The sequence below is a fragment of the Sinohyriopsis cumingii genome, chromosome 5 (genome assembly GCF_028554795.1).
Source record: "Sinohyriopsis cumingii isolate HCF-2022 chromosome 5, ASM2855479v2, whole genome shotgun sequence".
NCBI lineage: Eukaryota > Metazoa > Mollusca > Bivalvia > Unionida > Unionidae > Sinohyriopsis > Sinohyriopsis cumingii.
The window spans coordinates 49,560,036-49,585,818 of NC_142965.1; the positions used below are offsets into that span (position 1 = coordinate 49,560,036).

General features: G+C 35.5%; 1 protein-coding gene across 1 annotated transcript; it reads right to left on the reverse strand.

Moving 5' to 3' along the window:
• Nucleotides 1-931: 931 nt before the first annotated feature.
• On the reverse strand, nt 932-24,970 carry LOC149799131 (uncharacterized). The gene is made up of 2 exons (XM_089958185.1): nt 24,873-24,970; nt 932-15,019 (listed from the first exon to the last, which is right to left on the reverse strand). The coding sequence occupies exon 2, from the start codon at nt 14,929-14,931 to the stop codon at nt 9,796-9,798; it is 5,136 nt and encodes a 1,711-aa protein (XP_089814311.1). The 5' UTR covers nt 14,932-15,019; nt 24,873-24,970; the 3' UTR covers nt 932-9,795.
• Nucleotides 24,971-25,783: the final 813 nt, after the last annotated feature.

The following is a 25,783-nucleotide window of genomic DNA, read 5'->3' on the forward strand; positions in this document are numbered from 1 at the left end:
GTATAAAGTAATCTCTATCAGGATAATACCTATACAGTCGGGTACATGTCACATAAGTCCTTTTTATGCAATGCAGTATGAGAGCAAACAAAAACTAGCGAGGGTAATTATACAAAAACTAGAAACCTAACTATATCAATTTTTTAAAGCATGATAGCAAAAACAAGGCAATAATATGGGAACAATTGCCTAATAACATTGATTCACAATTTGCGTGCAGCAAGAAAAATATTCACGGTACTAATACTATCAAAAATAAGTGTGTCGTTTCCAAATTGTGGATTATTGTCCGAGAGTTATGTGTTGGTTTTTCACTGACTTTCGAATGTATATGTGTACTTTTTCAGTCTTCTTGCGATCCTGAAGCGATAAAAGACGCGTGCAAAAAGTCTAATCGAATGGAGGGTTGTAGTCACCGTTGCACTCATTGTGTTCATTTATATTACCGATAAGGTGATTTCATGTTCGATGTTGTCAGAGATTTCGACTTACTTTATTGATAAAACGTCAGACTCCTGTGATAATTCGTACCCATTATTTCATTTGAAACCTTTAGAAATCCTGTGGAAAAATTACTAAAATTTCAGTAAAATAGTCTATAGTAACTCTGAAATTTCACTATTTCATTCAAATTTCATTGGTAATTCAACAAAATTTCAGTGAAAGTTTTTGGCCAAAAATTTCGTGAAATCTCATCAAAATCTCATTGAAAATTTTAATAAAATTGCAGCGACATTTTAGAGAATTGCACCCAAAATTTCAGTGGTATCTCACTAAGATAAAAGTAGTAGTGAAATTACACTGAAATTTTACATGTTCACTAGGGTGTTCATTGATGAGAGAGAGAGAGAGAGAGGGAGAGAGGTTAGTATTCAGTGAAAATGGTGTGAATGGCAGCAAGATGTTTACTGTATAGAATGCAAATGGTGGATATATTTCAAAGAAATCAGTATTTATTTCCATAATTCAAGTACATTCATTACATATTATTCATTATACTGTTCTTAATATGAAATAACACTTTTATCTCATTAGTGTGTAGAGCATTAACAAATGTATTCATTACTGATGAAACTGCATTCAATTACTACGTGACCTTGACCTTAGCAGAGTTTTATACAAACCTGTGATAATATGAAAGGAGACTACTACTTGGTTGATTTAGCAGCTCAATTATTCCTAAAATAAACTTGCCCTAGATCTAAATATAAGGAAACTAATTTAAAAATAATATGCATGCTACAGTGTTTGTATTTGGCAAATGATATATTGTACAATGACCACTTATCTTAAGGCAGCTTGATCTCTTAAACATTAAGACCTATAACTTTTCAAACATTAATCAGATTTAAGTATCCTCCTGGTCAAATTTTAAGTATCCTCCTGGTCAAATTTTAAGATCTTTTGATAGGTAAATTTTGTCCACTCAATTTCACTGGTTTCACATACACCATTTATTACAAATTGGATTTATCGAGTCAATAATTCTGTTGCAGCCATTCATACTTATAAAACAGGAATACAATCTTGAAGGGAATCTGCAACCAACACAACGCAAATACTGTGAATGCTACATTATATGCCTACCACATACTGAAGTCTTCTATGTCATCATTTAGTAAGACATTCTTGAATCTGGAGATTGCAGACAAACACGTCTTGGTGATCTTGATCTTTACGCAATGAATGAAGCCTTGAACTAAATGTCCTATGCAGAAACTCACCATGACCTTGCTATTTGACCATTAGATAACAAAATGTGTAGTTTTGTCTTTACTATTAAGTGCAATCCCTCTAAAAGGTTCAATCAATTATTGTGCAAAATCTGTGGGTTTTTTAAATCATGATAACCTTGATCTCAGACCTTTTGACCTCCAAATCAACAGACATAGTTCTTACCTAATGAGCAAGCCATCCACAGACTTTAGTCCCAATATGATCTTGTACTAGAATTATTATACAAAGCAATTTTGTATTCTTCAAATTGCAGTGACCTTAGCATTTTACATTTTTCCCAACAATCAGTAGTGTTTTTTCTTATCCAGTGTGTAAACCATCCACAGCATTTGGTGCTGTTTTACTGTCAAGAAATGAAATATTTTTGTATTTAAATCATTTTTCATTTTTTTGCCAATAACCTAAACCTTTAACCTTTTGACCCCAAAATTAACAGGCATGCACCTTACTTGAGGTGCATGCCATCCTAAAAAATAGTCCTGGTTTGTGCTGTAGAACAAAAGTTTTTGGGGGAAGATAATTATTTTCTCAATCCTGTGTAAACTTTATCTTAGACCATTCTAAAATCTAAAGACTTTTTTTGTCCAAATACAAGCCATTCACCAAATTTTATGTAAGTCTGTGATGTGGAACTGATTTTATTGTGAAAACCATTTTGTTCTTGCAGTCAGAGACCTTGACCTTGGACCACTAAATCACAGTTGGCTTCTTCCTGACAACAAATGTAATCTACTTAAAAGGTCTGGTAATGGTAGATGGTGAAGAATTTGAGTCACTGTGTGGAAACAAAATAGGAAACCAACATATAGAAAGACGTCATACAAAGATATACTCTGCCTTATGGTGAGGGCCCTTGATGACTGAGTGATCTAAGGCACTCATCTTGTCATGTTAGTCATATCTCACCTTCATCCATGGATTTGAGTCACAACTCAACCAACAAGGATATATGAGACAGTAGCTTTCCACAGGTCAGTGGCTCTTGCTCCACTAAACATACTGGCTGTCATGTACTGCTTATCGCATGCTAAAAATAGCATTAATGGCCCCCGCCCCCCCCCCCCCCAACCAACCCTGAAACATGATGGATGTATAAACATACAACCTCTATTACGTACCACTGACAAAAATAAATGGCACGGAACATATGGTACTTCAAACAGTTTCCAACTTCTTCAAGTAACAACTGAGAACAAACACTTGCAGACTGTGTTCATGATCCACATTAACAGTGGGTTTTTTTCTTTCTTTTTATTAATGGTCAGGTCTATTTTACCCAATAAGTTGATTACTGCTCAGGTCTACTGTACTCACTAAGTAGATTACTGGTCAGGTCTACTGTACTAAGTTGATTACTGGTCAGGTCTACTGTACTCACTAAGTTGATTACTGGTCAGGTTCACTGTACTAAGTTGATTACAGGTCAGGTTCACTGTACTAAGTTGATTACTGGTCAGGTCTACTGTACTAAGTTGATTATTGGTCAGGTCTACTGTACTCACTAAGTTGATTACTGGTCAGGTCCACTGTACTAAGTTGATTACTGGTCAGGTCTACTGTACTAAGTTGATTACTGAAAACATAAACTGAAATATTAAAGGGATTTTAAAACATACACAGAGATATTAAAGGGATTTTAAAACATACACAGAGGTATTAAAGGGATTTTAAAACATACACTGAGCTATTAAAGGGATTTTAAAACATACACAGAGATATTAAGGGATTTTAAAACATACACAGAGATAATAAAGGGATTTTAACACGTACAGAGATATTAAAGGGATTTTAAAACATACACAGAGATATTAAAGGGATATTAAAACATACACAGAGATAATAAAGGGATTTTAAAACATGCTATAAAAATGATGGACATTAAACTCGGGATCATCAATGTCCTACATTCTTTTATCCTCTGTCTCAAAAATCTTGACCCTGTGTGACACACCCCCTCCCCCTTTGCTATTTTGTGAGGAACAAAATCCAACTCTTTTCTTTAGTTGATGCCTATCAACGTGGATACCAGCTAGCATCATTAAAGGTGAAAAGACTCTTAGGATGACAAGGAATATCCATTGCAAAACAATATATCTGCAAGTACATTATTTGTCATTTAATTAATGATTTATTAATTTGAAAAAGCATAATTAAGAAAACATGGATATTTATTGTAGTAAGTACTGGTAAACAATGAATGGACAAAAGCTAAATGAGAGCAAAGTTAAATAAAGGAAAATATGATAGCACAGTGCAGACAACAATTCAAACTGGCAAAACTGTCAAGGCAAATAAGATAATGCAATTCTTTCTGCACTATTAGTGCATTATGTACTACAATTTTCCTTTGTCCATTTAAAATGTTATGCATCTCTCAGTTTTGGAAGGTGAAGGACACAATGTCCCCTCCCCTTGGGATCATAGGTGCAGCACTATAATAGGGGAAAATATTGGGATAAAAATAAGGGATTTTATAGAAATTTATATAAAATAGGTGGATGACTGAAAAGCCTGCAATAGCATATGGAGGACAAAAATCTAAAACATGTTTTCCTTCAGCACCCCAAAGATCCACATGATGAATGTCAATATCCTTCATTTATTTTTCAGAGTGGGGTTGTGGGTGATTACTGGGTTCGTTTAGAAAGCAAATTCACATTGTTTCTCCTTACTTTGAACATCTATTGTCAGTGCTCAAAACACACTAGCAAGTCAGCATTTTGCGAGTTAAAATTCTAATAATATTACCTGAAAGAAAACAAACTTTCCTGCTAGTGAAAACAGCAAGAATTTTGTTGGATGAAAATATTACAAATATCAAAATGATTTTAGTACTAAAAGAAACTTAATTTCAACCCTTGAATGTACAGAATATATTTTATATAATCTATAGTCATTATATTCTTTATCTGAAGGAATACAATTCCTAAACAATGAAAGAAGTGTCAGGTATATTTTCAGTTTCAATCTTGACAAATACAAATAATATTCTATGTGAACATTTTCTGAATTTTACAGGTTCCACTATACACCTTGAAATAAAGTAATCACATGCAAAATACATGTAGGTTCATGATTTAAATTTATAAATTTAGTAGGGAATATATGCAATCAAACCTCCAATATAGAGTTAAGATCTTTAACAATATATCAAATCTAAATAATTATGTTAAATATATTAGCAAAGTTAATGTGGTGATGAACTAAAAAGTGAACGAAATACTGGTTACCCAAGCAGAACTAAAAATACTGAAAACCAGTATATTAGTAATACATGTTATATCTTTGTAAACTTATATATATATATATATAAGAGATAATATGTCATTATCTTTTTTATCTGATGGAATAAATATATACACACAATAATTCAATTTTACTACCAATCCATCATTACAAAATAAAGTGCTTCTTGAAAAATACAAAACAATAGTTTTTATCTAGAAAAATTTGAATGGTAACCTCTTGTAAAGCATCAAGCTCTCTTTTACTTGGTGAAGTCATGTCAGAAGCAGCATGCCAAACTTTCATTTTAGTACCAGTCACTTATGAAGAGTACTTGAAAATACTGTCATATGACCTCCAAGGATTACAGGTGGAGGTTTTTCCATGATATATCTTAGTAATTTCACCTTCATCCATATACATTTACACAGAAATTTATGTTTGTGAAATGATTTTAGCCTACCATGCAATGCAAAACAACAACAAACATTTTGACATTAAACTATCCAAGATGGAAGAACTGACAAACTATATTAAAGTATCAGATATATAATTAAACAGCAAACAAAATAAAACTTATTTTAACTACAGATTACACTTTTATTAAGTACCAAAGAGTAACTCAAATTAATGTTGTTAAGAATATTTGTTTTTTCAAAGATTAATGATGAAGACAAATAATGGACAGTAGATGGATTTTAAAGAGCTTCAGACAACTGTTCTCTTTTCAAGACAAAAATGTACTTAAAAACACGATATTGTGCACTAAACAATACATGTACTAACACATAATTATTATGGCAAAATGTACAACCCTGTTCAAACAAAATACAAAGATATCAAAATCAGAGCCTGAAAACAAAATTTCACTCATGGTTATGGCTATTTGAAATTTCAATTGTAATGAAAAATATATATAAAAAAACATAAACTTAGTATTCCACATGCAAAACAATGTCATGCCCCAATAATTACATGCATCAATTTGTGATCCTTTTTGTATTTAAGTGAAATGCTTCTTTGATAACAATCCACTGCCCACAAACAGAAGCAGTTATAAGTTTTAAAAGCTTTAAGCTTAAAACTGTATCCTCTACAGAGGGACAGGAACTGCGACCACTGTACTTTGTTATTTGAGAGCTGTAACAGATCCAATACACACTCAATTCTTTTTTCCTCAAAATGCAACATGTTTTGATGTTCCTGACAGAAAAAAATGAGATATCATGCATTTGAAGCATCTGCACAAAAGAAGTTAACAAATATTTGATTCAAAATGCCTGTAATTTTAACAAGATTGAGCAAATAAAGTTACTACAGATTTGTCTGCATAGTACAGAAATAGCCTGAATTAAATGCCTATGTGTTGAGATGTAGCCACTTTTTCCTTTTCATGGTTTTTGTTTTAATATACATCAATACAATTACAAATACAACAGCTTTATACATATATTGAAATGAAAATGTATAATTTGATACAAGGTAAAGTCTTACACTCCATACTCATGAGAAAAAGCTTCATATCGCATAAACATTAATCTGTAATGAATAATTATAGACACCAAGCAAAATATATGTCTTAGTAAAATACCCGAAACCCAAAATGTCATTTTCTTGACCCTTGACCCCATCAGGCATATGACCTGAGGGAGCTGGAGTAATACAGCAAACATGATACACTCAAAGCAGAAAGAAAATTTTGGTCCCAAGCATTTGAAGGACACGTATAAATAACCTACAACCAAATATATGTCCAACTTCTTGACGCATGACACAAATGTCAACCTTGACTAGACCTTCTCAGTAACGCAGTCAACATTTTTCCTTAGACCAGTTTTAATTAAGGTATAACACAATTTCATGTACTGCTATTACTGACTTTCAAAATTACATTTAAAAAGTTCAAAGTGTGATATCATGCAGTGAAGGATATATTATGTTCAACTAAAAGGTTCATAGACTTTGATGACCACAAGTTCTGTTTAAGAAAGCACAGTTCCAAACTACATACAGGTTGATGGTTCCTTACTAGATATCTGAAGTCTATGTAATCTTTCATATTTTTTATTTTACATGGCAGTCAGCAATCATTTTCCCAAGCATGGCCAAGAATCTGAATAGTTCTTTTCACATTTCTGGGCCATTTGTTTTAACTTTATAACAGGCTTAGTGTCCCTTTCACCACTGGTGTGTTTTCCATCGCTGCATAACATTTGTAAATCTCCTTAATTTTCAAGGTAGAGTACATAATTAGCCTAAGAATTTTGAGCCTATTTTTTGTAAATTCACACTAAATGTGTCCTTTGATTTACATTCTCTAAGAATCAAGCTCAAAAATGGATTGCCTTGGTGATGGCAAGTGGTATAATGCTAAATAAAGAAGTGATACAACACATGTTACTCAGATGTGTGTGTGTGGGGGGGGGGATAGCAAGCACAAAAAAGTAAGGGAATGCCATTCCCACACGTTCCCACAGCACCACACTCCTGTTGATGGCATTTAACAGTTTTATAAATGACATATTCAAAATGATATTTTTCATTTTCATATATGTGAAAGTTATAATCTGACTGGTGAATGAAAACATCAACAGAACATTACCTAGTATCAGTGTATCTCTGATCTTCATAATGTCATATATTTGATTTTAATTGGATTAATGTCTAATGAGAGCTAATGTAAAGCAAAAGTTTGGTCATGCACATGTTTTGCATGAAAAACAAGGCCAGATTCAAGCATCTGAAACACCCTGACCAACACCAACAGTAAGTTAGTCTGGTTCCCTAATCAACTTTGCTGAATCTAACAAAAAAAACCAAATCATAACCAAATTCTGAAATCCAATATCCAGATCCGACTGCAATAATTATATATTTTTCATATTTTTGATATTGTTCCAGAAGTATAATTGTAAAGGTCATTTCAGTAAAATTATAGTCAATTTATAAAGGATAAGCAGTCTGCCATGGCCACACCATGGGACTTGAGAGAGGGGCAGAAATAGCATTATAGGGATAAAATGAAATATATCATGGTGTTATATCTGAAGCAAAAGATAAATGGGTAGGTTCTCAATGAAATTTACATGACATTATAAAAACTTTACCAATAACATTAACAGCAAATGTGCAGTGCATATCTGTTTAGATCGCCATGACCCAACCCTGGGACTAAAGAGTTTGAGGGAAAAGCAAGTACGTGATCTTTATATTCCAGATATGAAGAAAATCACATAATGTTATTAACATGCAAATTATTTAAATCTTACACAGCTGTACAGTCACACACACACACTTTAAATGCTAGATGTCTCTCTTTGGGGTATTAAAAGTTACATGTGGAAATCAAATACAGCGGTCCTCCTCTTGAGAGGCCACCCTGTATCAAAAGCCACCTTGCCTGACACCAAATTAGTATTCTTCTCAATACTGTCCTCTCATAAGAGATGACCCTTTTACAAGGCCAACCTTTTGTTCTGAGACTTACTGTCCTCACAATAAGGTGACCACTGTATTTCAACTTTAGGAATATATTCATCAATTAAAGTCGACATAGATTTGGTTCTCTGACTGACCTGCATCTTATGCTTATACCAAACGGAAAAGAAAAAAGTTTTAATGAGAACATTCAAAATTTTCAAAATAATTTACAGTTATCAGGTTGTCATAGAACTGAATACTTCATCAATTTAAAGTCTTAACTTATAACTGAATATGGCATAAATTTAAAAACGTTAACTTTAACTGAACATTTCATCAATTTCAAAAGTTAAAGTATAATTGAATATTTCATCAGTTTTAAATGCCAACTTATAATTGAATATTCAGCACTTTCAAATGTTAATGGATAATTGAATATTTCATCAATTTAAAATGTTAACTTATAATTGAATATTTCATCAATTTAAAATGTTAAATTAAAATTGAATATTTCATAATTGTCAAATGTTACTAATAACTGAATATTTCATCATCTTAAAAAGTTAACTTATAATTAAAGATTGGGACAAGATAAACAATTTGGGTCTTGATGAGATTTCTGTTCACTCAGAGTTCTCTAAACACTTCTGTCAAATATGTGACCTTCAATTACTGGTCTTTAACCTCACTAACTATCCCTGGATATAAAATTAAATAATTAAAGTTGATAAAATTTCTATTAGTTAATTTAGTCCAAGTTATTTACCTCAAATGATGCTCTATACACTAAAAGACACCCCATTTTCTCACAAAGACTCCAAGTTTCCTATCAACGACTCTCCCTCTTCTCACCTGGATTCCAAGTTTCTAAAAAGGATCCACAATTTCTAAAGATTGCAGGCCAAAATTCACAAAACACCTTGAGTGCACACTCTAAAACTATTTTTTTAATAGCTGATAATGAAAGCTGAAAGAGTCATATTTGTGAAAAATGAGCATGTTTATTGGAGTGTGCACTAAGGTTAAGTAGGTTAATGAATATGTGACCTTGATTCATAGTGTCACAACCTACATCGCGAGTTTGGTCTGAAGAAAATTCACTGTATTAATGAGGCTCTGAGTACAACATATGGCTATATAACTGACACATATGGCTATATAATTGACACATATTACAACGATAATTACCACCAAAATATTCTGTGCCAAAATATGTATGTGCAATACTAGAATAATATATTTTTTTGTCGAGTTTAATATACTTTTTGAAAATGCAGCCTTTAGAGGCACTGAAAACTGTTAACCTATGCTTTGAATTCCTACTTTTCACATTCATGCCTGAACAAAACCAGTATAGTGCCTATTCTTTACCACAAAAGAGGAAGGTCATATTTTAGGATGATAGATCATTGTCTACACAAAAGAATTATGAGCTGAAGACATGTGTCCATAACAAGCAGATCCTGTATTAAATGTCTTTAGACAAACCCAGCAAATATGGATATGACAATTCCCACACTCCATGTGATTACATCCACCATCCTTCTCAATTGGAGCTGAACACTTTGGACAAAGCTTTCTGTTTGTACTGTCTTTCCTTAGCCAAGAATCAATTTTATTCTCATCCCTCTTTTCTGTCTGGTACATGGAGCATGTCACGCCATTGTGGTACTGGACATGACAGGCTGTGCAAATCCTCTGTTGACATTCACTGCATGTAAATGGTGTTCCCTCTGATGTAACTCTGTAAACCATATTGCAATTGGGTGTTATGCAGTATCGGAACTGTTTATTATTTTTGCTTACAAAGAAACTAACAGCAGATTTTGTCAGCTCTTGTTGTGTAATACATCCTTGTTGAATAACAGCAGTGAAGTCTTCAATAACTAAAGGTTGTTTACAGTTTGCTGCAGCACATAAAACTGGAAAATTTTTATCCTGGATGGCAGATTTCAGCTGGTTCTTGATGCAGTCACCACAGTATGCATGTCCACAGAACTCGGGGCGATACATGTTAGACTGTTCTACTGAACAGAGACAAATTGGACAGTCTGGCATTTCTGATGCTGAATGGTAAGGGCTTTTATGCAGACCATCACAAATTTCTTGGATCATATTCTCCATTTTACTAATTGAGCCTTCATCCCCAAGAACAGTTATATTGTGATTTCGCAAGTCTAATTTGAGTGATTTTACTCCAGTGTCTTTCTTCATCTGTTCAAGGTCTGAACCATATTTGGCAATGAGCTCCTTCATCAACCCACGTGGTTTTCCATCTCCTTTCAACTGCAGTTGTTTTTCATTAAGTCCTGTCAAAGTATCCAAGTACATGTTGATGCCAGACAAAGCTTTTGTTCTTCTTGACTGTGTTCCTTGAATGGAAATTGACATAGTTCTGTTGTCTGCAAAAATAACTGTGTCAGTTTCTTTCTCAATTCTCTCCATATGATTACGTCCATCTCTTGTGAAAAGTCTGGCTATTTCCTTATTTCGTCCACATTCAAGGATATCGCCCTGAACAAGATCATGCAAGGAGATTTTGACACGAGCCAATAAACTGGTGTTGTTAGTTTTTACGTTTATGAAAACATTTCCTGCCTTTGATGTATTGGTTTTTATGTGAATAGTTGGATATTGGGACATGATGGATTCTATGACAGGTTCAATCTCTGATTTTAGTGCCTCATAAATCTTCTTCCCAATGGCAACTGACGTTTCCAACTCTGCAATTACTTGAACAGGATAAACACCAAAACTTGGTGGATTCATCTGCATGCCAATTAGTGCTGCTTGACCATCGTCTGGGTTACTGAAGCTGACAAAAACTGTGTATCGAACACATTTTTGATTCTTCAATGGATCTGGTGCAAAGACGATGTCAAATGATCCTCTTGAAGCATACTGTGAAACCTTCTGCTCAATTTTGTTGCGGAGTGATGCATACATCTGTCCTGACGTTTCAGCATCCTCTCGAGGAACAACAATACTTTTTATTCTTTCATTTGTTTCTGTTTCTGGAAGTCCAAGAAATTCTTTAAAGGCCACTTTTATATCTTCCTCTAAAATATCATTCCGTAACCCTCTTAAGAACAGTTGATTCGTAGTGTCACGGGTACCTTTACTTCGAGAGCCTTGTACTGACACAATATGGCCAGCAATTGGGATCGACCTTGCTAACATAGCTTTTACAAAGTCTTCTGGCCAAGCCATTGTAACATATGCAATGCCCTTTCCAGGTCTTCGCAACCAAGTTAACTTGACCTTGAAATCCTTGGAGATTTTGGAATTTGTTCGAGGAAGGACAGGTATGGCTTCAAAGAATCTGTTTCCAGAGGAAGCAAACAAGGTCAATGCATTCTTGGCATCAGTATCTGTCCTAAAGGTCACAGTTCCCCAATTGGAAGGATCTTTTCTATTTTTCTTCATAAACGGTTTGATGTCTGTTATCTCCCCAAATGGAAAGAAAACTTCCTTGATGTCTGAGACCTTTATTGCTGTATCAGAGAGAAGTCTCTGCTTAACAATAATGGTTCTATACTGGTGTGGCATGAGGATATTTATGACATCGCCACCCGCACCCAAAACGGCTCGAACTCCCTCATCGTATTTTCCAACAGGCACATCGACACAATTCTGCAGCATTGGCTTTATTATTCCCCCTAAGACATCTTGCAGCATCCTCACAGCACGCTGTTCATCCACCTTGCTACAGTAGAGCTGTATTTCTCCAGTATTCTTGTTGGCTTCTACTACCACAGTCCTATTTGCACATGCTGCACTGAGTCTTATTTCTGTTTCCTTTCTATTCTGATGCAGTGGACCAACAAACTGTTTCATGGCTTTTTTCCCCACCCAGCATGTATGTTTTAAGGTAACACGTATGTTGTCCATTGTGTTCCTGTAAATGTCTAGCACTTCTGAGGGCAGCACCATCATTTCTGTTTCATCAACTGGAGTAACACTGGTCACAAAATCTGTATATGTCTGCAGTACCTGCTCATAAACAATAAGCTCTGGCTGAAGATCTAGTGGCTTTAGCACTGACGAAGGATGAATTTGAACATGCTGGTGATTCTTTAAGTTAAAATATCCAGCTTTCTCATGTCCAAGAAAGCAGCAAACATTCTGTTTCAGTACCTCTACCAATAACTTCTTCAGAATATTGTCTGCCTCTTCCACTGGTCTGAACTCAAAGGGAATGTCTTCTCCCAAATCCCTCTTCAGAATATTTCGAAGTTCTTTCATTGTCTCTCGTACACCCTTCATTGATTTAGCATTGATAAAGTTTTCAAAACACCAATGACCTTTCTGTTTCTCTGCAACTTGATCCCACTTTCTGTATACATTAAGTAATGTCAAAATGTCTCCCCCTTTGTGGCAAAAGGCTATTTTTTTTAAATCAGCCTTTTTCTTTTCTTCCTCTGTCCCTGATCGATAGAAAGTTCCACTCCCTCCACTGAATGATGCCATAATCAGAGCCTCCATTGGTATGCCTGCCAGTATTCCTTTCTTCAAAAGTAACCCCTGTCTAGGTTCAATTGGCAGTTTTGATATCCATAGTCCAAGTTCTGTGATCTTGGTATCTGCAACTGCTCCAATATCACGGAGAGACTGCATGGCATTTTCGAGTGCCTCCTGTGTTGGTGACTCCACAAAGTCAAAAGAGAGAGGATCTACTCCAAGCTCCAAAAGCTTAAGAAGTGCTTGCCCCAGATGAACTCTCAAAATCTCTGGTTTTGCACTTTTTTCCATTGTTTCATATATTTTTTCATTGTAAAGTCTGTAGCATTTCCCTGGTGATGTCCTTCCAGCTCTCCCTTTCCTTTGCTCTGCTGAGCTCTGGCTAATTGGATACACACAGAGTGAACTAATATTCCGCTTTGGATCAAACCGCATCTCTTTTGCAAGTCCTGTATCAACAATAAATCTTACCCCAGGAATAGTGACAGATGTTTCCGCACTGTTTGTGGCAAAAACAACTTTACGTTCATTTGGTGCACTTGGTTGAAAGACCTTCTGTTGTTCCTCTGGTTGAAGTTTTCCATGCAGTGGTAGACACTTGAAGGATCTGTCTGTGGGGCATTTCTGAACAAACTCCTCACAGCACTTTTCAGTTTCAAGTGGTGTAGTGAGAAAGACAAGTATGTCCCCATCAGCCGGTGGATTCTGTCTGTGAAGATCCACTGCAGTATTAACTGCCTGAGTAACATAGTCTTCAAATGGATTTTCATCATCCTCTGGTTTTAGCCACATAACTTCAACAGGATATGTTCTACCTGAAACATGAACAACTGGACAATTTTCTTGTCCACCAAAATAGGAAACAAAAACATCAGGATTAATAGTAGCTGATGTTATTATCACTTTCAAATCGGGTCTCTTCTTCAGTGCTGACTTAATCATTCCGAGCAATAGATCTGTAAAAATGCTTCGTTCATGTGCTTCATCTATGATGATGCATGAAAAGTTTTTAAGTTCATTATCTCGGAGGCACTCATTCAGAAGAATATGGTCGGTCATGTACAAGATCTTTGTAATTTTTGTTCTTTTAACTTTCATGCCAACCTGATATCCAACAATTTGTCCAACACTTGATGCCACTTCAGAAGCTACATGAGTTGCCAGAGTCACTGCAGCTATCTTTCTTGGCTGTGTGCAGGCAATAAGACCATGTTCTGCAAATCCTGCCTGGTAGAGATACTGAGTCATCTGGGTACTTTTTCCTGATCCTGTCTCTCCCAATATCACAGACACCTGTGAATTCTTTACTGCATTCAGTATGTCAGAACGTCTTGCATACATTGGCAAAGCATTAGATAGTCGGCTGCACTCTATTGCAAAAGCCGTTCTAATTTCATTCATTTTCGAATCAAATTTTACTGAAACTTTGATTTCCTGCAACTTGTTGTGAATAGAACGAAGGTATGAGCAAAATTCATTCTTTTGACATTCAAGCTCTTTACATTTATCCTTTGTTGCTTTTATTTCTGACTTTGTGCTTTCAAATTGCTGCAATGATAGTTTTCCATCTTTGAGTCTCTGTTCAAGCTCCTTCAGTTTTTCACTCTTTTCATTTATTTTGGACCCATGTAATTCCAAATTTTTCCTGGCCTGTTCAAGTATGATCTGCAGGTGTTTTTCAAACCTTGATTCAGTTTCAGATGGGTTTAAAATAATCAACTCATTTTCTTTCTCTTCTGGAAAGTAGATATGTAGTTTTGTATCTGACTTCTCATTAGTTTGCCGCAAGAGATATTGGGCTTTTGTTGCAGCAACTCTGCTGGGAAAACACAGTGTTACTTTTATATTTTTCTCTTCTCTGATTGTAATGAATTCAGTCTTTTGAACTTCAAACTTGTATTTGAACCCATCTCCAAATCTGTACTTCAAGTAGTCCCCAAAGTCTGATCCAATTTCAACCTCATCAGAGAAGTTGACACAAAGTACTGAAGGTTTATTTTTCATTGATTTGGGTTTCTTTTTATCTTCTTTCATCATTTTGTAACCTTCTCTTTTCATTTTCTTATCATTGTATGTAGTTACATCCATGTTTTCCTACAGGTCATAAATTCCTTTTAAATCAGTGGCAGATGCTTCCTAGCTTTGACTGCCTTCTCTTTAAACCTGGCACTCACACCTAGAAAAATAAAATATTTTGAAAATATTAAAAAAATATGCATTTAAATGTAAGTATTTCAGTATGATCTAGAAGACTATTCATTTTTTCTATGCAGTTTCAATCATGCATGCATGGTTACTCCTTCTTTAGCAATGTTGGTATGATTAATACTACTAGTAAATGGTAGAATAACTAGAAGTGGAAGTCAGCAATGTGTAACTAACACTATAGTACATGTACTCCTTACTTTATCCCCCGAATACAGCCTACCTCCTCGGGCTGCAATTAGATTTTAAAACTTCATTGTCATCTAAATCTCTTAATTTATATACAACTTATACCACATTTTGTTTCAACATTTATATATAAAAGTTAATTAATACATTAAATTCTTAGTATCATAAGGCATCTCTACACAACTTGCTTGACATGTGTACTAAGTCTTGGCTCAAATTACTTTCAATGGTTATTATGTTCTACTCCAGAAGTGAACATGTTTATGGACAGATGCACACAGATGGTCACAGAATAGCTATATCTCCAATATGAAGCATGCCAGGGATTACAAAATAAATATATTCAAAAATGAAAGGATAAAATACTTTGACCGCCATTAGTTTTGGTGTCATAATTTCACATTCAAGTCTTAGGCCTGTATAACTTCTGTTTAAGTCTAACTTAAGGCTGAGACGGCTTGCCTGGCTTTCACACAAATTAGGCTTTGATAAGTGTTGGATTCATAAGAAGATCAAAAGAAACAAAATGTGAAATGTAAACCAAACAAACATATTATATGATGACAAAGCGGTTGGAAAACAGCACTGCATGGGAAAAAAAGTTTTTTCTAAATGTTGGCATAATGCAAGGTCTTCCTCTGGTGACAATGAAGAACATACATGGAGACACATGAGGTAACATTTGTAGAACACTAAATATTTTCAAACAGTAAAGTACATGAGTACCATGAGTGGCACATTATATGCCCATCCAATGATTCAAAGTCCTTTGACCAATTTCTTCTTTCAGTTAGGGATCTTCACCTTTGACCCTACAACCAAGTAATCAATAGACTTCTTCCTGACCCAAAGTACAAACCATCCACAAAGTTTGATCCACGGCTGTGTTGCAAAACACTAATGTTATTGTCTGGAGTCATTCTATTTCATTCAGTTAGAGTTACCTTGGCCTTTGACATGTTGACCCAAAATCAATAGTTTTCTTCTTCATTCCAAGAACATTCACATTTAGTCCTGGTATGTGCTGTAGAACCAGTATTACTGTGGAAAATCAATTTTTATTATTTCAGTCAGTGGCCTTGACTTTTGATCTTGTGGCCCCAAAATCTATCGGGTTTTTCCTTACCCTAACTGCAAGCTATCAACAACTTTCGATAACTGAAGATGGTGAAGAACTGGAGCTATTTTGCAGAAATTACTTTACTTCTTTCAGTCAGCAACCTTGACCTTTGAGTTTTGGACTTCATTACTCCAAGTGCAAGCCATCCTCTCTGGTAGCTCTAGATTATGGACTCTGACAACTCAAATTATTCTGCAGATATGGACACAATAGGAGTGATTCATGGTGGAGTCAAGGGTAAGAGGCTTCTTGAAATTTTACAAGCAGCACTTCTACCTGCATCATTACTAATCCCTTCCAAATCCACATACAAACAAAACTTTTGGCAAGAAACTGGAAACAAACGTATTATTTTCTTTAAAGTCTTAATTGACATAATTTAGAAAGCATTCTGAGTCGTTGTTGCCTTTGGACACTGCTTGGTAATTGTGGTCAATTTCAAATTTACAGTTTACACAGAGGGAGAAAATTAAAGGGATTTATGCCCTAACAGGAGGGTTTAGTGGTGGAGTGGTGGGTCTGAGGGCTCTAAAAATAACATTCAGAATGTCTGTTTCTTCCACTTCACCACCAATTCCTTCCATTATGGCTCAAATCCCTGTAAAAAAGAACAGAGGAAAAATCTATTTCGAACTGACCATCCTAATTTGTATTTTTAAAATGAAACTGAAAACATGCATTTCTTTTCCTTTTAGGCATAATGAATAAAAAGACATAACACATTTCACTGTCATCTGTCAAGAAGATTTTGTGCATAAATTAACAAAAAAGCAAAGTCCATTTATATAACATTAACCTTCACAGTCAAACTACTTGATTCAAAATGAATAGTTTCTTTCCTGGACTGAGGGTTCACACATCCTTTCTAGGCCTGAACTTTTTGGTCTGCAGTGGGAGCAGAGGTGTAGCTGGGGGGGGGGGGGGGGGGGCAGGGGGGTACATATGTCCCCGGGCACCAAGGTACAGGGGCGCCAAAATGAGGCTTACAACGTTACATTATAATAAGTAAACAAGGGTAATATTCAAAAATGTGATTAAACGGGGAGGGGGCTGGGGCGCCAATTTTATAGTTCGTCCCCGGGCGCAAAATATCATAGCTACGCCTCTGAGTGGGAGAAAATGTATTCATGAATATCAAGTGCATAAGGTCTACTCATGTAAATTGGGTCAATTAGTAATTGAAGCAATAAAACAGGCTAATGTGACCTACTTTTGCATAGGAAGTATAGTACACCTAAAAATGCCATCACAGATAATGTTTTATGACTACAATCAATAGTGCATGTGAAAATATATTATATAGGAAACATTATATCATCACTTAAGTATGAAAAGTAGGCCATGCTGACCTATTCTGGTATGCCAGAGTTATAGAAAATTATTACCCCATCTGTTCTTTTTTACTTTTGGGTGAATTTTCTGCCAATCATATGTTTATGTACTTGGGAGTCTTTGAGATTTGAATATATATATATATATATATATATATATATATATATATATATATATATATATATATATATATATATATTTAAACTTATAAAACTTGCAATAAATTATTTAATTATACAGGAGAATAGACAATGTACTTACTAAATGTTTATGATTGTGATCATATCAATAATTGTAATACTTCTCTCTCTCTCTCTCTCTCTCTCTCTCTCTCTCTCTCTCTCTCTCTATATATATATATATATGCATGCATATTTTTAAACTCCTGAAATTATTATCCCTTGCCATACAGCCCCTCAGTATAGCAATACTGCTACAATAACATAGGTATGATCATAAGGTCACATTAATTAGTCAAAATTAATTGTTATTGCTACTCAAGTTATTTAACTTTATATTATTTATCTGCTCATGACTGCCAATTAGAAAGGAATTTAACATTAAATATTCAAAGCCTTAAATCCCTCATTATAAGACTCAATCACTCACAAAGAGAAGCCCTTTAATGCCTTTCATGAACAACCTATTAAAGTTGGAGTGATGTGCATGTTCACCTAAACAAATGTGTACAAAATGTCTTGAGGAACTACCAGAAATCTGTAAAACATTGTAAGGCCCATTCCACTTCACCCCATTTTAAAAGTCATTTAATGTAAGCACTCAACGTAGTATGGCTGACCTTGGAAATTGTGCAATGACCTCAACCTTTGACCAAGATGCATAGTCCAAAACATAACCTAAGGTATAGAAACCATCATTTCTTATTAGACTTGTGATAACCATAACATCTGACCTTTAAACCAAGAATTCATATGTTTCTTTATTACCATAAGTGCAAGAGATCCACAAAATTAGGTCAAGGCACTCACTATAGCAACAAAATTAGGCCAAGGAACTTACTATAGAGCCAAGGTACTCTGCTAAACCATTTTTCTTTGAGTCAGAATGATCTTGAAAGTTTGACCTTTTCACCTCAAGGATGCATGCAATAATCAATGTTCATGATTGTTCAAATGACTGGGTCTATTACAAATTGGCATCAATATAAAAGATATACATGGCCACTGATACTTGTGAAGAATTAGAATGCTATGCCTCACCTGCTATACCTAAAGATAACAAGTAAATTCTCGGATCTGCATATATATATATATATATATATATATATATATATATATATATATATATATATATATATATAGAATAAGTGCCTGGAGGCTGTCAACTACAATATTTGGTAGTGACATACTGACTTACTAATAATAATTAGTTAGTACATGGATCTTTCTCATGGTTTTTACATATAATGACATAATCTGATATATCCCATGTCATCCATGTGAAGTTCAGTAAATGCTGATCTGAATACAACAAAACTCAGTTAAAACAATTATATTCAACAACAAAAATTATTTTCCTAGTAAAGCATAAGTATGAAAAAGCACATTAAACAGCTCGATGACACTTTCATGCACACTGATAAAGGACATTGCTTAGTGTAGTGTAAGCCTTAATCTAATTAGCTTTGAAATATCACTTGACAGTAAAAGTAATCAGATATTCCACACTGGACTAGAACTGATACACACCAACAGCTGGTTTATGTTATACATTCACTAGGGTTTAAGTTCCATGGAAAATATACTCTCAGGGCAGTCTTTACTCCCCTTCCAAGCTGTATTGCTGTCTTGTATTTAATAAATAGTATAGAACGCCTTCTGCAGTTATTCTTCAATAACAAATAACATTACATGGTGGCAGCGGTAAAAACACAGGATTGAAATTATCAGAGTTGAAAATGGCTTTATTTCGATTTACAAATCCGGACAAACTTGACTTTTCGAGACCCGAATCTTGGGAAAAGTGGTTTCAGCGCTTTGAACGCTTTCGTCAAGCGTTTGGACTTAGTGAAAAAGAGGAAGAAATTCAAGTGAATACCGTGATTTATTCTGTGGGAAGTGAGGCTGAAGAAATTTTGTCTTCGTCCAACTTGGCAGAGGAAGATCAAAAGAAGTGGAAGCCCGTGACAGATAGATTCGTACGATATTTCATTCCAAAGAGGAATGTAATTTTTAAAGGGCAAAATTTAATCAAAGAAAACAGGAAAAGGGAGAAACAGTGGACAGTTTTGTTACAGCTATGTGTTAGCAGATAAATGTAATTGCGGGCCACTACATAATGAAATGATCAGAGATCGACCTGTAGTTGGACTGCGAGATTCAAAACTGTCGGGAAAATTGCAGTTAGATGCGAATCTAACTCTAGAGTCTGCTGTTAGTCAAGCTCGACAACATGAGGCTGTGAAAAAGCAACAAACAACTATACGATCAAGTGGAGAACGAATGACTGAAATGAATGCAGTAAAATCGTCTTCACTGAAATATGGAAAACAGAAACATAACATCACAAATGTTCAACAAAATAATGTCAGCAGAATGCAGAAATAAAGTTAATCATTCTCGAGACCAATGTCCAGCAAAAGAAGCAGAATGCCATAAGTATAAGAAAAGAGGACACTATGCAAAATACTGTCTGTCAAAATCAGCAATTCGCACAATAGAATCGCGAGCGGAACCTGGATTTCTAGGGACTAATAGCACAAAGAAGGGTCAGCCGTGGATAACGCGTGCGCGATTGAACAACACTTCACTTGTATTCAAGACTGATACTGGAGCTGGTGTGGCTGTAATTCCTGAAAGGGATTTACGAAAAATCGGACATCAAAAACTATCACAGTCCGATTGAAAACTGTATGGACCTGGAAACTCTGAAGTTAAAGTGCTGAGAAAACTAACATGTGGACTGGAATCAAACAATGTGTTCAGTGTACAATATATGTTTGTTGTGAAAGGACTGAGTCAGGCACTCTTGGGCTGGCCCGCGATTCAGGCTCTCAATATTATTGAACAGGTAAATATATCCTCAGTAAATACCTCAGATAAAAACTCACAAAATGCAAGCAAAATTCACGATAAATCCATAAATTTAGATAGGGATTATTGCGAGAAATATCTAAATTTGTTTAAAGGTCTAGGGAAAACAAAATGGTTCTATAACATAAATCTGGACCAAAATGCCAAACCTTATGCCTTATCTACCCCAAGAAAGGTTCCTATCCCTTTACTAAATAAAGTTCAAGAGGAATTGGATAGAATGGGAAAAATGGGTGTTATTTCAAAAGTAGATGAGCCCAATGAGTTGTGCGCGGCAATGGTTGTCGTTCCGAAACCAAACGGTATGGTAAGAATTTGCGTGGACCTAACTAAACTGAATGAATCGGTTAAAAGAGAGAACCACCCACTAGCATCTGCTGAAGAATCCCTTGCAAAACTAGCAGGTGCAAAGACTTTCACCAAGCTTTATGCAAACTCAGGATTTTGGCAGATAAACCTGTCAGAAGATTCACGCCGCCTTACAACTTTCATTACTCCCTTTGGTAGGTTTTATTTTAATCACCTTCCATTCGAAATCAGTTCCACGCCTGAATTTTTTCAGAAAAGGATATCAGAAACGCTGGATCGACATGACGGAACACTCTGTCACATGGACGATGTTCTTGTTTTTGGGGAAACGCAGAAACAGCATGACAAACGACTAGAAATGCTCATGAAATCAATTCAAAAGGCCGGCGTCACTTTGAACTTTGAAAAGTGTGAATTTTCGAGACGATCCATTAGGTTTCTTGGGCATGTTGTTGACGAAGATGGTTGCCGACCTGATCCGGAAAAAGTCAGAGCTATAGCTGAAATGGAAACACCGAAATGCGTAACAGAGATACGACGATTTCTCGGTATGGCAAATGAGCTTGGTAGATTTAGTCCAAATTTGGCAGAAAAATCAAAAGCATTACGTGAGCTTTTGAAAGGTAAAAACTCGTGGACTTGGGGTCCAGATCAAGAACAAGCTTTTAGAGATATCAAGCAAGAAATGATATCTTCACCAATTTTAGCACATTATGATCCAAATAGAGAACTAGTTGTATCTGCAGATGCATCTTCGTTTGGACTAGGTGCTGTGATTCGGCAGAAGCACGGAAGCACTCTAAGACCGGTGGCGTTCGCATCGCGAGGTATGTCAGAAACTGAGCAACGCTATGCTCAAGTAGAAAAGAGGCCCTTGCAATCATTTGGGCTTGTGAACGCTTCTGTAGCTATTTAATTGGGTCACAATTCAAACTTGAAACTGACCATAAGCCATTAGTACCACTAATGAGCACAAAAATCTTGGGAGATTTACCTCTAGAATTCAACGCTTTAGAATGCGTTTGACGAGATTCTACTTTTGCATAGTTCGTGTTGCTGGCAAAAATCTATTAACTGCTGATGCTCTATACAGAGCACCTTTAACTTATCACTTTGAGAGTGACGGAGAATTTCAAGCCGAAACTAACGCATATGTTGATTTCTTAGTTAGTAATTTGCCTGCATCAAATACTCGACTTGAACAAATAAAGTCTGAATACCGAAATGATTCGATTTGCAAACAACTTGTACAATCCTGTGAAAAGGGGTGGCCAGAGAAATCCGCTATTGACAGAAAACTTCAATCGTACTGGGCAGACAGAGGTGAATTTACAATTCAAAATGGTCTTTTAATGAAAGGTACACGCCTGGTCGTACCAGAATCACTTCCAAGAGAAACCCTAGAGAGAATTCAAGATGGTCACCAAGGCATAGTTAAATGCCGAGAACGCGCCAAAACGTCAGTTTGGTGGAAAGGAATAAGTACTCAGCTAGAACACTTGGTAAAGTCTTGCCAAAACTGCATCGAAAACTCAAGAGATCATCCTGAACCAATGATACCAAATGAATTTCCAAGTCGACCTTGGCAATGAGTCACTTCAGACTTGAGACTTGTTTGAACTGAATGGTCAAACATATCTATTGGTGATTGATTATTTCTCACGATACATCGAAATAGCAAAATTGCAAGGCACGGGTTCAAATGCAATTGTCATCATCTCAAATCAATATTTGCGCGACATGGTATAACAGAAGTATTAGTTTCAGATAATGAGACCGCAATACTCAAAGAATTTGCGACACATTATGGGTTTTGGCATTTCACAAGTAGTCCAAACTATCCACAGAGCAATGGTCTCGCCGAAAAGCTCTTCAAACAATTAAAAGAATGCTTGAAAAAGCAAACGATCCTTACATAGCTCTTTGGACATATCGCGCAACACCATTACCAAATGGATACAGCCCTGCCGAATTATTGATGGGAAGAAAATTACAAACTACTTTGCCAATGGCACCAAACAACTTAGAGCCGAAATGGCCAGATTTAATGAAACTGAAGAAATCGGAAAACTATCAAAAGCAAACTCAAAAGAGAAATTATGATCGTCGACATCGCGCCCGAAATATGAAAAAGCTTCAGGTAGGGAATAAAGTATGGATTAAAGATCATTTTTCTTCAGGAATTATTAAATCTGAGGCATCTGCACCTCGTTCATACATGGTAGTAACTGACGAGGGAGAGATACGGCGTAATATAAGAAATTTAATTTCCCATGCCTACTACATTATCGGAGCCTCTAAGAGTGACTGTTTCAAACCCTGATACTTTGACTGACTCAGATGAAAGCAAAGCAGTGCCAACCAGTCAAAACGGATATTTCACACGTTCGAGAAGATTGTCAAAGCCACCTGAGAGACTAAACTTGTAAAAATGAATCTGATATATTGTTTAGAAATGTGGTCATCAGATCACGTTTCGTTTTAATGTCAACTTCTCAGGAAGGGGATGTAGTGTAAGCCTTAATCTAATTAGCTTTGAAATAATATCACTTGACAGTAAAAGTAATCAGACATTCCACACTAGACTAGAACTGATACACACCAACAGCTGGTTTATGTTATAGATTCACTAGGGTTTAAGTTCCATAGGAAATATACTCTCAGGGCAGTCTTTACTCCCCTTCCAAGCTGTATTGATGTCTTGTATTTAATAAATAGTATAGAACGCCTTCTGCAGTTATTCTTCAATAACAAATAACATTACACTTAGCATCAGATAAAACTGTTTTTGAATAGTGACACCAAGTACAGTCTAAAGTGATGACTGAAGCCAATTAAGGTTGGCTATAGGTATACCCAACTGCACAACCCCATCCTGCCAAGCTAAAGATGTTGGTAGGAAACACCGTGTTCAAAAATAATATATAAAAAACTGTGGCACATTATGTACGAGTTAGTTTCTGTCAGGCTAAAAACAAAAGCTGAGTCTCTTGGCTTCGTGTGAGATTATGTTAATTTTTATTTAGATCAAGCGTGTGAGATATTCCTGAAACTACCTGATCATTCCGATATTAGTCGACCTGGGAACACGCTACACAGAGTCATTGTTTCGAAAGTAAGACATGTGATCCCCCCACAAAAAAAAAAGATAAAACACAAATATTAGGGGGGCGTCTTATTATTGTTTAACTAACTTTTATACTGGTATCACCCATGAACATCACCTTATTTTAACATTGGTTTTGCCATATGAACTTCTCGGGGTGTGTAAATAACGACCTTCCAAAGCAATATGGATACAAGAGGATCGAAATAAAGTGATTAACTGCCATTTAAAGGTAAGCTGAATCAAACTTTAAAAACAAAGTACACACATTACTTAAATATTTGGTGTTAAACGCCTGCATGACCTGTATGACTTTTACTATAGGCCTAGTAGGCTAGTTCTGGCAGAGTTATCTCTTTTCCGAGTTATCTCTCTGTGGAATTTATGTAGTCCTAGAGTAGTAAATGGTCCAATGGACGTGTGACATTGCATGTTGAAGTAGGACAGAACGTATATTTTATATCACTGTGATGCAAGCATGGAAGATGTCTGCAATCTGCTAACGAATTACATATTACCATAACATGCAGAACATAAAGACTATCTGCTTATTCCGAACGAATAACATATATAACGATAATACACGTTGACCGATAATACCCCGAGTGACGCGACTCGTTAAAATGCTATATTTTTCACCCACTCAAATAAATATATCCGCTATTCGTTCAGTATAAGCAAATATTGTGTAAATGATTATATAACTCAAACTTACTCAAATACTTTTAAAAAATATCCATTTGGAAGTCGACTTAGCCCCTGTAATCCACGTCAATGTCTGTGTTTTCCCTGAACAAGTTAGTTTCGATTTCGCAGACGAATAAATTATAATACATTGTGACGTCACTCTCTCTTGTGCTAGATGTCACTATCAATGTTAAATTAATCAAGGAATTTATTGCAGCTGGAATATTTTAGATGACAATGGTTTGAAGTGCGCAATATTTGCAAAACAATCGGTACCGTCACCCCCTTGTAAATGAGGGGTGATATTTTCGTCTTAATCTTTGGCTATATTTAGGCTGTCGTACATCACCTCATATCAATTTCGACGTAAAATGTATCAAGGAATCGATTGGGAAGGAATCTCTGAGATGACTTTGTATAAAATGTGAAAAAGAATCAAAATATTGTTGTGTGTACCCTTTTCCTTCATATATTTGTGAAAATGATTATAGGACGAATTGGTGGTTAAGCTTGAACACAAGATAACGACTGCCATAATTCAAATGAAAAGTATCAGTAAAGTTCATATTGTGTCATTAGGAATGAGATTATTAAAGGAATAAATGTGCCACGGTTAAATTAACTAGATCTCTCCATATCAGGCCATTTATTTTGATCACGTGATAATATGTCATCGGCGTTCGCCTGTCTTAGGTCTCACTGGATAGTTTCGTATTTTGACACACCCCCTAATTTTTAAGGTAGAAGGCATGAACCTAATTATCACAAGCCTAGCATTTATAAATTCACACATAAGCTAAATCTATAATGTGGTTTAGATTTACTTTGAGTTAGGCTTGGAAATAGGTTGGCTTGTTGGTGACTGCCTGTCACAGTTAGATTTGCATTGGAGATCAAATGCGTAACTTGGGATGCAAATGAGCTGTCGACTTAGCTTAC